Genomic DNA, 12,863 nt, shown 5'->3' with positions numbered 1-12,863 from the left:
CATTGTTGGATTTTATTCATTTGAGTAATTGTTTTTTAATGGATGCTAATACGTTGTAGCTTTTCAGTTTGCTTGAAGAATTAATTGAGTATATATGTCATTCTAGATTCAAGAAAATGATATATTTTTTATTTTAGTAGCTAAAAAAAGGATGACAGTATTTTCTCTCATTGTCCTTATTCACTATGAATGTACTATAAACTTTGAACAAGAACACTTCATTAACAATAAAATATATGACTTCACTCTTCTAAGTTTGGGGGCATTTATTATATCCTTTTGCCTGGGGACATGGCCACAGTCGGAGGGCAGGTGCTCTCGCTCACTCAGCTTCACTTGTTTTCACAGCATCCAAGCAACATATGAAAGCATTCAGTCAGAGTTGAACAGAAGCACTCGACACCCACAAATGCATAAAGTTACTTTATTTTAAGTATACATTTAATTTTGAAAAATATAAATGCTAAAATATCTCATCTTCTTCATCTCTTAATTCCATAAAAGTCACAATAGAAAGCTTCATAAAACTGTAAAATACTATGTTATAGGAATTTTAGGTTTCATATTGGAAAAAGATTATTAGTAATATATTGAAATGTTTTCTGTTCTTTATCATTTTGTTCCACCATGTTGATCTACTTCATTTAAAAAAAAAAGATGCATCATTTCTCCAAAGTTAATAAAGACTTAAGAGAATAAAAATAAGACTATCTGAAAGTGCGTACTGATCGTGAGCAGTGATGTGTATGGATATGGACCAGCCCTGGAAATGGCTGCAAGGAGGCAAGTCTGCATCGCTGCGCATTGCCGGCCTGGGACAAAGTTACTTCAGACTCTAAGGATTCACTGGGTGACATTAGCCCTGAGTTGCAGTATTTGCCTAGGAAACAGAATTCAGGATTCTTGTGTGTATCCATAGAGCACAATGAAATGAACCAGGAATAAGCTATATCCAAATCTCTGGTCAACACGCGAGTCGCCAGATTCACAGGTATTACAAAAGGGTTTTCATTTCAGGCTGCCAAGAAGCTCAGTGAAGTCATCTGCACGTTCCCAAGGCTCCTCTGACAGGGAGGAGCTGCTGTCTGCTGACTGTCTCCAGTCACTTAGTGCGATGAGAGCAGACGGGAATAGCACAGGCTAGAAAGAAGAGCATCTCAGGTTCTTGCACCAAAATCATGAAGTGGTTTGAAAAAGATTGAAGAAAACTTTGTCCCATGTCCGATCAATGCCAACCTCTGCAATATAACTCAAATGGTTTTGTTTTTGAAAGATAGTCAGCAGTCGATACATTTCAAGTACTTTAACACAGTTAAAAAAAAAAGAAACAAAAACATGGAAGACAATCATTTGCTCTATTAAACACCAACACATAGCCAACAATGGTTTTACTCTGTGTGTGTTGTTACATGTGCCCAAAATGCACAGAAGCTGAATTACTGACAGCAGACACCCCTTCTTTTAGGTGGGGGATGAGGAGGGAGGTTTTCTTTACCTCTTCTCAAGGGAGTACTTCCCAGCCCCATCCCTCAACTTTACTGGAAGGAGAAGCTCAAACAACACAGGCTCCGACACACAAAACGGTTAGATTCCAAGTAGTTTTTGCACACAGTAGGAAAGGAACAGCATCGCCAAAGGCTTCTGCAAGCGCAGGCCTCATGCCTTGATAGGCAGGTTCAGCCCACAGATCTTCCTTTGCACAGTCAGTCTGCACAACCACAGTATTCCTGTTCAACACCTCTGAGTCTTCAAGAAACATAAATCTCCAAATTCACAGCCAGGAAGGAAGGGTAGGAAGGCATTATAAAGAATCCATTGCTACATTTGTGTCCAGTTTACATAGAAACAAAACCACCCTAAAATCTGGTTAGTTATCAGCCAAGAAGCAGATTCAGCCAGATTCAGATAATGGGGTGTTTCCATGGAGATTTGGGGATCTGCTGGTTAGTGCGGGAACTACAGGAGTCATGAGAGGGCATGGTGCTAACTCTTCCTCGCAGCAAAAGGAAGGTATGACTTTATGTTCATTTCGTGAGTGCTAACCATCCACCCAGTCAAAAAAATAAGGATTTTATTGAACTGAATCCTGAATTAGATACTTCAGGAACACTCAGAAAAGGAGGAAAGGGACCATGGATCTCTAAATAAATTTGATTCATAATTAGAATATATCAGTGCGTGTATATGTATAATATATAAACATATACATATATCTCCAGAGATTTCAGAAAAGTAAACAAAGTGTCTTTGATTTAACATCAAGAAGGACTCGCCTTTACTACGCATGCCTTTAAACATTCTACTGAGGTTTCTATCACTAAAAAGGTAAGATTACTTACATGGTTTAATAGAAAACTAGGCAAGACACGATAACCATCTTATCATTTAATAGCTCTGGATACAAATGTGATGTAAAAATCATCACTTGAGATGTTTACAAATACCATGTCATTTTCTATCATTCCAATGATTATTTATGATGTCATTTCTGCTTAATTTCTATAAAATTTAAAGTTTTAAGATGACCAAATACTGTAAAAATAACAGTTAACTTAAGATAATAGAACTCTTATCATCAAAATTTTAGGAGAGCAGAATTATATTTTAGTTACTATAAGAAATTGGGGGTCCATAAGAGCACACCACAGAACCAAAATGTGGTTCATTTCTGCTTCTCTAATTCTTTTAGTAATGCCTGACAGTGAGTATACATTACAACTGTTGTTATACAAATCCCAAAGTGTGGATTTCATATCTAAACTGTTATTTTAATATACACTCAGTATATAATGGGACTTACTAAAAATCAAATGCCACAGTCAGTTTGGCTCATAAAGGTTAACACGGTATAATGAAACACATACATACACACACATACACACACATATATATTCTAAGTGATCCAACCACCGTGTTCTATAAACCCATGTACCTGAGCCCTTTAAACTGTCTTTGTAGATCTATGTGCATTCTTCCCGTTATAGATGCGTGACGGGGCTGTTAATATTCTTATGGCTTTTGTACTGGAAATACAGACGTGAACTGTATCTGTGATGTTGATCAATGTCTGAGTAATTACTAAGATATATTCACCTGAATTTCCGTGATGAATTTCTTGGCTCTAAGGAGGTTTTTCAGCAGTGGTTTGGTTTTATGGAAACGGACACAAGGGGCTTGGCAAGTTTCTCTTCTGTCTACTGTCACTCTTTAGCTGACTCTGCACAAGTGTGCAACAGCCACACACAGAGTTCACACACAAGCACACAAATTATTCAAATGAGGAAATCTTTACCAATACTGCACGGGACATGGACATGCCGCACACCAGCATCTGCTCCCAGCATGACCATCCCCGCCGCGTGAGTTAACCCTCTTCCGCTCCTTCTCTCCCCAACTCCTTCACACAACAGTTACAGTGATTTTGAAGAAAGGGGAAAAAACAGCAACCCAACAGATTCTTAGAAACATGGTGTTTTGTTTTTCTTTTAATTTGTTCTAGCCTTCTGGCTTGTGTGTGTGTGTGTGTGTGTGTGTGTGTGTGTGTGTGTGTGTGTGTAAAAATCACATTATATACAATACAATTTTTACAGAAAGCCTGGCAGCTACAGGTAAGAGGTAGAACTACTCAAAACTATGTTTCCTGCTGCAGGAAAAAAATTCATTTTCTTTACAGTAATTAAAAAAAAGTTTAAAAAATTGACAAAAAATAAGTTGCAGGTTAGGCCCCATAATTTAAACAACAAAATCTAGGAAGAAAAATATTCTTCGATGTACTCAACAGATAAGTTCATTAAAGGGTTAAAAAAGTTGCATAGGAAAAGGGACATTCCAGCACTTGCTACAATGATGGCAAAGGTTTCTCTACAGGGAGCGAAGTACCATTAGTGTTTTCTGCTTTTGATAACTCTAAGATCAGGGCTGACGAGCAAGGGCAGGTGGGTAGCAGCACTCTTCCAGCCTTGGGGGCTCTGTAAGCAAGAAGGGTCTCAGTCTGGAGGTCAAGGGTCACTTTACCAGACAATGGCAAGCCAGTAAGCACAGCTCCAAGCTTGGGTCATAAGTTCCTTCAACAGGTTCATAAAAGGTGGTACAAAATGCTTAATACTTTTGATCTCTGCTTGACAAGGGCAGCCTCTGTGTGTGTGTCTTGAGTGACAGGGATTTACATGTCAGAGGACGCGTCTGAACACCTGGAAACGAAAGCATGATCCCCCAGGTGCTTTTTTGTGTTCTTTCTTAAAGGAAAGGGACATTATTGTCTTGATTTTACCTATGCAAGAGAAAAGCAGAGAGAGTGACTGTAGTATTCAGCCAGTGACCGAACAAAAGTTTTAAAATACGCAGACAAAAGAAAAAGAAAAAGAAAAAAAAATTAGAGCGGTTAACAACACAGCTGTCAGTTTTGAGAAAGACAAACAGGTTACAATGTAGTTTCTGTTCCCTTGTTCCTCCAGGGATAATCATTGTCTTCAGGCTCAAGTTCTATTCTAATTTGAGGCACAGCTTTCACTGGAGTTCTAGGAGGACTAAAGCAAAACAGAAAAGAAGAAGAAAAGCAATGAGTAAATACAGATTTCATCATCATCCCCGAAATGCCTATGCTGGGGGCTCCCTCAAAATCTATCGACATGTTCCATTTGTTCCCGTCCCTTCCATGTGTATTAAGAACAGGGACTTTTAAATAAAAGCAAACTCAGGTAAAATTGCCCAAGATTTCATATTTAACAAAAATTCTCAAAAAAAAAAAAAACTACCGTGTGGTTAATACTGTTAGAAATTGAGGGCCACGACAAGCACCCTGAAGACAGGCATGTTCCTGTTTTCTGAGATGCAAACAGGCCCTGTCATTTCAAGACCCTTGCTAGAGGGAAGGGACCTACTGAAGAAAGCTGCCAGGAAACTCCAGTCACCCTGCATGACAAGGAAATCGGAAGGGCTAATGTGGATCCTGGCCTTTAATTTAATGACACTGAAGTTTTCTATTATTCTTAAGAGTAAAGCTCAGTCTTTGCAAATGCTTCTCATCAGCAAGTCTAGGGTGATTCCTGTGTCCCCAGGTAATTTATTTAAGTCCAAGAACAAGGGATTCTGACCATCACCCCGACTGCTGCAGCATCCCACCTCACAAGGCAAACGCTGACCTTGGTATACCCAGCGACTCGAGGAAAGGAATTTTATCAGCATGATGTGTGGCGTTCAAGGAATGTTGATGATCTTTCTCCTGGAAAGACAAAAGAATAAAAATAAAAAATGAAAAAAATAGATCTTCGGCAAAAATGTGCATTAGAGAGTGAGTGTGAAAATCTTCATGCAAACCAAGGCACCTTTCAGACCCGGAAAGAGTAGGAAAATCAGGTTTAGACAGCATCGATGAACATTGCATCAAGCTAAGCGTGCAGGCAGTGTGATGGCGCCCAAATCATTTTCTCTCTCCCCTTTAGGGTAAGAAGGGAGTCCCTGCCATGGGGGCTAGAACATCCTCTCTGTTTCTCATAAATGTCTTTGGGCTTCCATCCATGTTCAACCCCAGTCTTGCCTAGCTGTTGCTATTCAAGAGGTAAAAGAGATGTTGAAGGTGCATCCAATATAACTCCAGTTTAATCAACTCTGTTCTTCATTGGCCTACAAAGATCACTACGTCATTAGAAAAGTTTCAGTCAAAATGGTCATATATAAGCTTCTACATCAACCATCAGTTATACCAGTAAAAGTATTTTCTCAGGGCAAACAAGTGGTATATAAGTTTTTATCACAAGTCTTAAGTTCTGGACTGGCAATTTTTTTTTAAAGTAACCTTTACAGCCTTTGTTTGCCTTTAATTATCCAGGGATGAAAAATGAAAGCAGAATATAATAGAGGAACTTAAATTCTAAAAGAAACTCCTAACAAATTTCCATTGATAAGGATGGGCATAAAATTAGCTTTTTCGTAACTCATATTTACAAGTTAGACAACAAAGGTAAGACTGGTTGTTCTGTAAAAGCAGTGGGTACTCTGCCTTCAAATGGTGTCCAATGATCCCATTTTCTGGTGTTTATGTTCTTTTGTGACTCCTTCCTACACAGCAAGAGAGCTGTCTTCACAGCTAAGTCTGCGGGCCAAGTTCTGGGCAGCTGAATCTTAGATTCTATCATAAAATACCATGGCTTCTATTTGAATTTTCTGTCTATCTCTGGGCAGAGCCATAGCACTGTGCCATTGGAGTTCTATGGAAATGTTCACAAGCCAAGGAAGTGAAATTTCCTGCCAAAGATCATTGGTTGGAAACAGACCCGCAGCTCCAGCCAACAGCCGAATACGCAAGCTCATGAGACCCTGCACCAGACCCAGCAGCTCAACAGTTCTTGAATTTTTGAATGTCAAAGACCATGACTGTGGTGCTGGTTTGCAGTAGTTTGTTACTGAGAAATTGATAATTATATAAACCCCATATTTTATCAATAGTTACCAATTTCAAATTGTCTTGATAACCCTAACCTCTTACTGACAGAGGGTAGTATTATCCACTAGAAATAAAAGTGGTTCTGTTGTTGTTCCTATACCAGCTCAGTATCCTCTGCAGCATAGCTGGATCTAAAGGAACACATTTTCTTCAGTTGAAAGCCCAAAGCGTGACATGTTTTGGAGGCAGCTGCTTTATGCTACTGGAAAGCTTCCTGTGTTCACTGATGTTACTACAGCATGACCTGTCAAGCACAGGCGAAAACATGACAATTCGCATGCTATTACATGGTAGCCACCAGCTCATTACTGGAGAAAGACCAGAGCAACTCTAACCGTGAATATGAAATAGAAGAGGAATGAAGAAATTAGGAAGAAAAACACAAATCAGGTGTATCTAGAGAGTTTTGCTAATATTTCACAACTGTTAATTTAATTGAAAGTATTCTAAATTCTCAACATTAATAATTCATTGATCCTAGACAGACCCCAGGTATAATTTCTTTCTTTTAATCAATTAGATGATTGACTGAGACCTAAGGAGGAAAAACAGTAACAGACAGTGATGTAATGCTATATAAGTTGCAGTTCTAAATATCAGTGAGGGGGAAAGATCAATTAAAAATACGGTTATAGGTTTAGCTATTGAAAACAAAACGAACAAAAAGAACCCTGGTGATGACTTAGCAAAAAGACCATTAAATAAATATATAAGAGGTTATGGATAAAAGAAAGATGGGTAAAGCTTCAAATAAAGTCTTCTGAGAAGTGAGTTGCTTCAGTCTTCACACAGGAAAGAATAAAGACCACGTAGGAGAGAGGCAAACCGAGGGCCGTCCTAGAGGACAAGCGTGGGTCGTAGTCAGGCAAGCATGCAAGAGGTTAGTTCTACTCACTGTCCAAGGGTTTATTATCACTTAGGAAAGGCTGCTGTTCCATGATGTCCATTGGAATTTTAATACTGGGGACCTTTTCTGAGTATGGGCAGTCAGACTGTGAAAGAAATGCACAATTTTCAGAATGTTTTCTATCACTTCAGCCCTTCCTGCTCCCCGGTGTTTGCGCAAACCTACCACTTCGTCGTTTATGGCAACTAAAGAGAAAAGCATTGGGTACCATTCCGACTGCCTAACTTTTCAAGTACTCCACATCTCTACCCATCATTTGTTTTCCTTCTGAGTTAATGGGATTGAGCTCATTGAGCTCGAACCACAGTAAGGAGACTCCTACAGCCACACTGTAAAGTGTTCCATAGTTAGATTCTGAATCAGCAATCCACACACAACTGAACAGTGTTCCACAACTGCATTCCCAATGGCAAACTTTGTTGGTTGGTCTTTGGTGGTGTGAAGTGAGAAATGCTCCCTGTAAAAACAGATTAAACCCAGGAAAATTTCCAAACTATATATGGTCTTAAATTTCATGTTTTGTTTTACAATGTTCTCTGATTCTTTCTGTCCAAATTCCTGTCCATATTCCTGTCCAAAACAATCTGAAGACATTTTTAACATCCACTAGAAAGACTATAGACTTTGTCTCTCTTCCTTACGTTAATACTCTCAGAAACTATTTCATGATGAAAAATTCATTCCAATTTGCTTGTGCCAAAAATAATTTTAAACATAGCAAAAAAAAACATAGCAAAAAATACCAAGAAAAATAAAAGGATAACCAGATAGAGAATCATAATCAGGAAAATGATAAAATTCGATAGTTGTAGAACTTCTTAAAAGCAGGCCAACTAGTCCAAATCATAGAGTTCCATAATTATTACTTTACTTTTTAAAGTTTCAATGGTCATATCAGTATTATGCAATAGTGAAATTATGGAACTAAGCTAAGTGTCCAATAGCAGAATCTGGACAAAAACACCACACACACACACACACACACACCACGCGCGAATACATTTTTTTTTAGCCATAAACAGCAATGAACTCAAGTTGTTTCGAAAGAAGTTAGATGCAATTAGAGACAATCACAATAGTCAAATTAAGCCAGTTTAAGAAAAATGAATATCATAAGTTTTCTTTCATTTGTCATTTTTAGATTTTATATAGATACCTAAAATCATGAAGTAAAACTGTCTATGGAGACAAAGGGAACTAGTGGAGGAAGAAGGGTGAGGGCAGGGACATGAGAGGGACCATGCTCAACATATACTAATATAACATGCAAGAACTTTAAAAATTAATTAATTAAGAAAATCAGCATATTGATTCCAAGTCCATATTTGGACCAAAGAGATCCAATTTATGTATTAACTGAAAATATAAGGGAACAATCTCTAATTGAGAAAAAGGGTCAGGAGAGAAGAGGATGAGGAAAAGGAATAGGGCAGGGACTGTGCAGACTCAGTAGTGTTTCTCTGGCATCGTGAGCCCAGAAATAAAAAAGGAAATGGGTGTTTGAGTTTTAATCTTTAAAAAATTTAAGATAAAATCTATTGCTTATAATGAAAATTCCTTTATGATTAATATATGGGGATAATAAGTTATAATACCTCTTGAGGACTAAGATGATGTGCTTAACTAACAAAAATTAAAAATTAATTAAGATGCTACATGTATTTTCCTTCATGACCATGCCATAAACAGAAGTCTCCTTTCAAATGTTTCCCCAAATAATAGCACTTACACCCAGACACTTGGGCAAACCAACTTTTAATTAGAGACTACTAGGCAGGCTCAAAAGTGACTGTGAGCAGATAAAATGTTGGTAATGCATAATTCTCACAACATCTGCAATAAATATAAGAACTGTGAGCCTGGCGTCCCAGTACGGACACATGTAACCCAAGAGGCCACATCATCTGAGTATCAAGAGAGACACTTCCAATGCGTAGCCTTCAGATAATGGGGTAAACATATAGAACTGACTGCCCTGATACACTCGACACTGCCTAGCATGCTCACTGTGTACAACCAAATGCACACATCTACTGTCTGGATAGGAATGTGATAGAGAGGAGGAACAGAAATTAGCACCAACCAAAACATTTCCCAAGAACGTATTTGCAAGATGCAGTAGAAAGTGGTAAATGCTATCAAAACAAGAGCACCGTGTGAGTATGAGTCATCAAAAAACATATCTAAGAATTCTGGGTTAGTTTAAGGAACTCATTTGACTCAACTTTTGTCATGAAAGACAGGGACAAATTTAAGACAACACCAAAAGGTTGTGTAATATTTTAAGTAATAGAGAATGATCCATAATATTAGTTTGCATATTAATGATGTGCAATGATTTTAGGTTTGATGCTTGTGAGCATGAACTGAGGTCTCTATTTTAAAATTCAACATGAAATACTGCTTTAATCATTTTAATATTTCAGCCAACCTTTTGCTTTTGTCTTGAATGGTCCAAAAATTCACTTCAAGTTTTAATTTCTAGTTAATGTTCTTTTTAATATTGTTCTTTTTTAATACAGCACACTCATCTCGGCCGCAGTTTAAACACATGTTCTGTTTTCCTTCTTCCTCAGTGGAAAGAGAAAATCTATAGACCTGCTCTCTCAGAAGATGGATGGTGATAGTCACAGAAGTCCCCTCAGAGCCCTTTTCTCTATAGCTAAATGTGTCTCATACATTTAGCCTTTTCTTATTGGATCAATTTATCTGAAATCCAATTCTGTCTGTTGCTTCCCTTTGCTGTACTATATCTGAAGAATACAACCAGACAGCCCGATCAACTATGAACACACAGAGAAGCTCGGGTGGGAGCTCTGGCTTTGCTATGGCCAGCTGTGCACACCTAGAAAAATGACTTTAATATACGTGCCCGGGCACTACATTGTACACTTTAAATATATATGTTCTCATTTGTCAATAATACCTCAAGCTAATGATGTTTAGGTTCTGAAAAATAAAAAAATCAATGTTTATCATTATAAATTTCCTTATCTATAAGATGCCAACAAAAAAATATGCACTTTAAGGACTTGTTATGACAGCTGGAGATAAGGCATGCCGGGTTGAAGTTGTGAATTAAAAATTAATTATGTTCCTACTTTAGGATTGCAGGGCCACAAGCAAATTGATGTCATAAGGATGCTGAAGACGCTGCTGTCACACCAACACCAGCGAAAATCGACATAGATCTAGAACCTGACAGAACTGCCCACTGAGTGACACACAGTCTTCATAGGGGAAGTTGTCTGATAAAGGTCTCATTCAGAATTCACTGTTTGTTCACAGAGATGAATGATCATATTCAATCAGAATTTTAACGTGAGGCCATTATTTTCTAATATGGCTAAGTAATTCCCCCCTCAAAAAAATCCACAGAAAGTACCATTTTAACAATCCTTTCAAAAGGCTGCTGGTTTGAATTCTCATATTCTGTGTGCATGCACTGTGTGTGTATGTGTGCATATATAAGAAAAATAAAGCCTAAATTTTCTGTGGGCACTGATTATAGATATCACACTCGATCTCAAGCATATATACTTCTATGACATGATCTAAAGAATATAAAAATTTTCATTTCTCAAATTAATCACCTAACTATAATTAATCCTATAGGAGAACCATCTGGACTGTGGCACTGATGAGGATAATTCAAGAAAAAGATCTTCCCATCTTTTTTAAGAGTTATGGAGACATAATGAAAACTATTTGCGTATAAGTACAGGGCTAATGTAGCACAAATACATGCAAACAATGTTCCTTTAACTGGTTTCACATGGAAAGCTGGGAGTTTCCCTTACGTCATCATTGTCACTATCCAAACTTCCTTTCTTCTTTTTCTTTTTCTTCTCATCCTCTTTCTTTTTCTTGTCCTTTTCTGGAATGACATCATCAAGGAAGCTGAGGTCATGCTGGGAGAAGAGGTAGTCCATACCTTTTCTGACAGCTACGAGTGCCAAGATCTGGAAATACAATAAATAAAACAGGTCATGCCAGATGATGTCATAAGGATGCTGATGATGCTGTCCATCAGCATCAGCAGCAAACAGGTCGTGTCAGATGATGTCATAAGGATGCTGATGATGATGCCTATCAACATCAGCAGAAACCAGGCCATGTCAGATGATGTCATAAGGATGTTGATGATGCTGCCCATCAACATCAGCAGCAAACATGTCATGTCAGATGATGTCATAAGCCCATCAGCATCAGCAGAAATCCATACTGGTTCAGGGTCCAACAGAACTGCTTACCCAGTGACCAACTCCTTGGGGAAGTTATTTGATAAAAATACCAGTCAAAATCCACTTTGTTTTGTTCATAAAGACATATGATTATATTTGATCAGAAAATGTATGTTTATATTCAAATCAATTAGAATGAGAGGTAATTTTTTTCTGAAACCATTTACTTGCATGTTTGGTTTTTAATAAAATTAAAAGCTTAAAGGTAAAAAAAACTTTGCATGTAATTCCTAATTATTGGAAAATTTTAAATTATACAGGTTTCTAAAAACTAGTCAATATTATAAACTAAATGTTTATCATATTACTGGTCCTTGCTGAACACTTAGGAAATATTAGTTCATTTATTCTTTATAACAAATTCCAGAAACATATTATTTCCCTCTTATGTTGAGAAAACTGAAATTTACAAATGCTATGCTGTCCAAGGTTGTGATACCAGTAAACAAAGAACACAATGTGGACAGGTATCTGCCTCTTTTTACATTTATTTTATTTTTATTTATATGTGTGTCTGTGTATACACACACATGTGTAAGTACCAGTGGAGGCCAGAAGAGAGTGTCAGAACTACAGGGAGTTGTGAGCGAGAAGGCACTCTTAATTAACTATCAGCAGTCCAGCCATTTCTCACGATAAGTGATATATATTCTATATTTAATCTCTTGGGGCCACTTTGTTGCTTCTGAGACCTACAATTTTTACCTCTGTATCTTTGGTTCTGTGAACTGTTCATTGTTTCTTTAGGTTTTTTTTTATTCTGCAGACAAATACCAAGTTTCATCACATGACTCACTCTCCTGCCTTTCCTCTGTGGAGGTTCAGCTGTTCAACAACAAAAGTCACACATAGCGCAGGTGCCAAACGCGGGGACCTTTATCCACACTGCGCTCTTTATGCGAGGCATCATCCATCTCCTGAGAGAACAATAACCTCTGCCCCATGGACATTCTAAATAATTTATGAAGCTAAGGAAATCTCTGGAAAAATAACACTTTATAAAATAAAGTATTTTTCTTATATTTAGTATAAACAATATATAATTTACTGGATGTATTTCAAATTTATTATGGGTATCTAAATTTTCTTTTTTTTTAAACAAATTAACAGGTAGGTAGAAAGAAGGCACTAACTGGTAAGTGGGAAGTCTCTTCTCATGTTCCATTTGTTTTATAGTAAGTTAATACAATTTAAGGGGGAAAAATATGTAAGGGACTATCAATTTAAAAAAAATCTTGCTTAAAAAATGTCAGTAATATTTTAAACTATT

At 37.4% G+C, this 12,863-nt stretch overlaps 1 protein-coding gene across 6 annotated transcripts in view; it reads right to left on the bottom strand.

Annotated features, from left to right (window-relative positions):
* Positions 1–410: 410 nt before the first annotated feature.
* The window catches only part of Slc4a4 (solute carrier family 4 member 4), a 339,097-nt gene continuing 326,644 nt past the window's right edge, over positions 411–12,863 (bottom strand). For 5 of the 6 annotated variants that reach the window (XM_050149677.1, XM_050149680.1, XM_050149678.1 and 2 more), the window contains exons 23-26: positions 11,150–11,311; positions 7,338–7,434; positions 5,142–5,221; positions 411–4,526 (exon numbers count right to left, since the gene is read on the bottom strand). In XM_050149677.1, the coding sequence (XP_050005634.1) occupies positions 5,178–5,221; positions 7,338–7,434; positions 11,150–11,311 (303 nt within the window). In that variant the 3' untranslated portion in view covers positions 411–4,526; positions 5,142–5,177. The remainder of the gene's footprint in view (positions 4,527–5,141; positions 5,222–7,337; positions 7,435–11,149; positions 11,312–12,863) is intronic. The other variant, XM_050149683.1, reaches the window with a different exon arrangement.

The sequence above is a fragment of the Alexandromys fortis genome, unplaced genomic scaffold (genome assembly GCF_014885135.2).
Source record: "Alexandromys fortis isolate MF-2015 unplaced genomic scaffold, M_Fortis_MF-2015_v1.1 scaffold_0, whole genome shotgun sequence".
Lineage (NCBI taxonomy): Eukaryota > Metazoa > Chordata > Mammalia > Rodentia > Cricetidae > Alexandromys > Alexandromys fortis.
The sequence above is the reverse complement of the archived record's forward strand: the minus strand, read 5'-3'. Positions and strand labels throughout refer to the sequence as shown.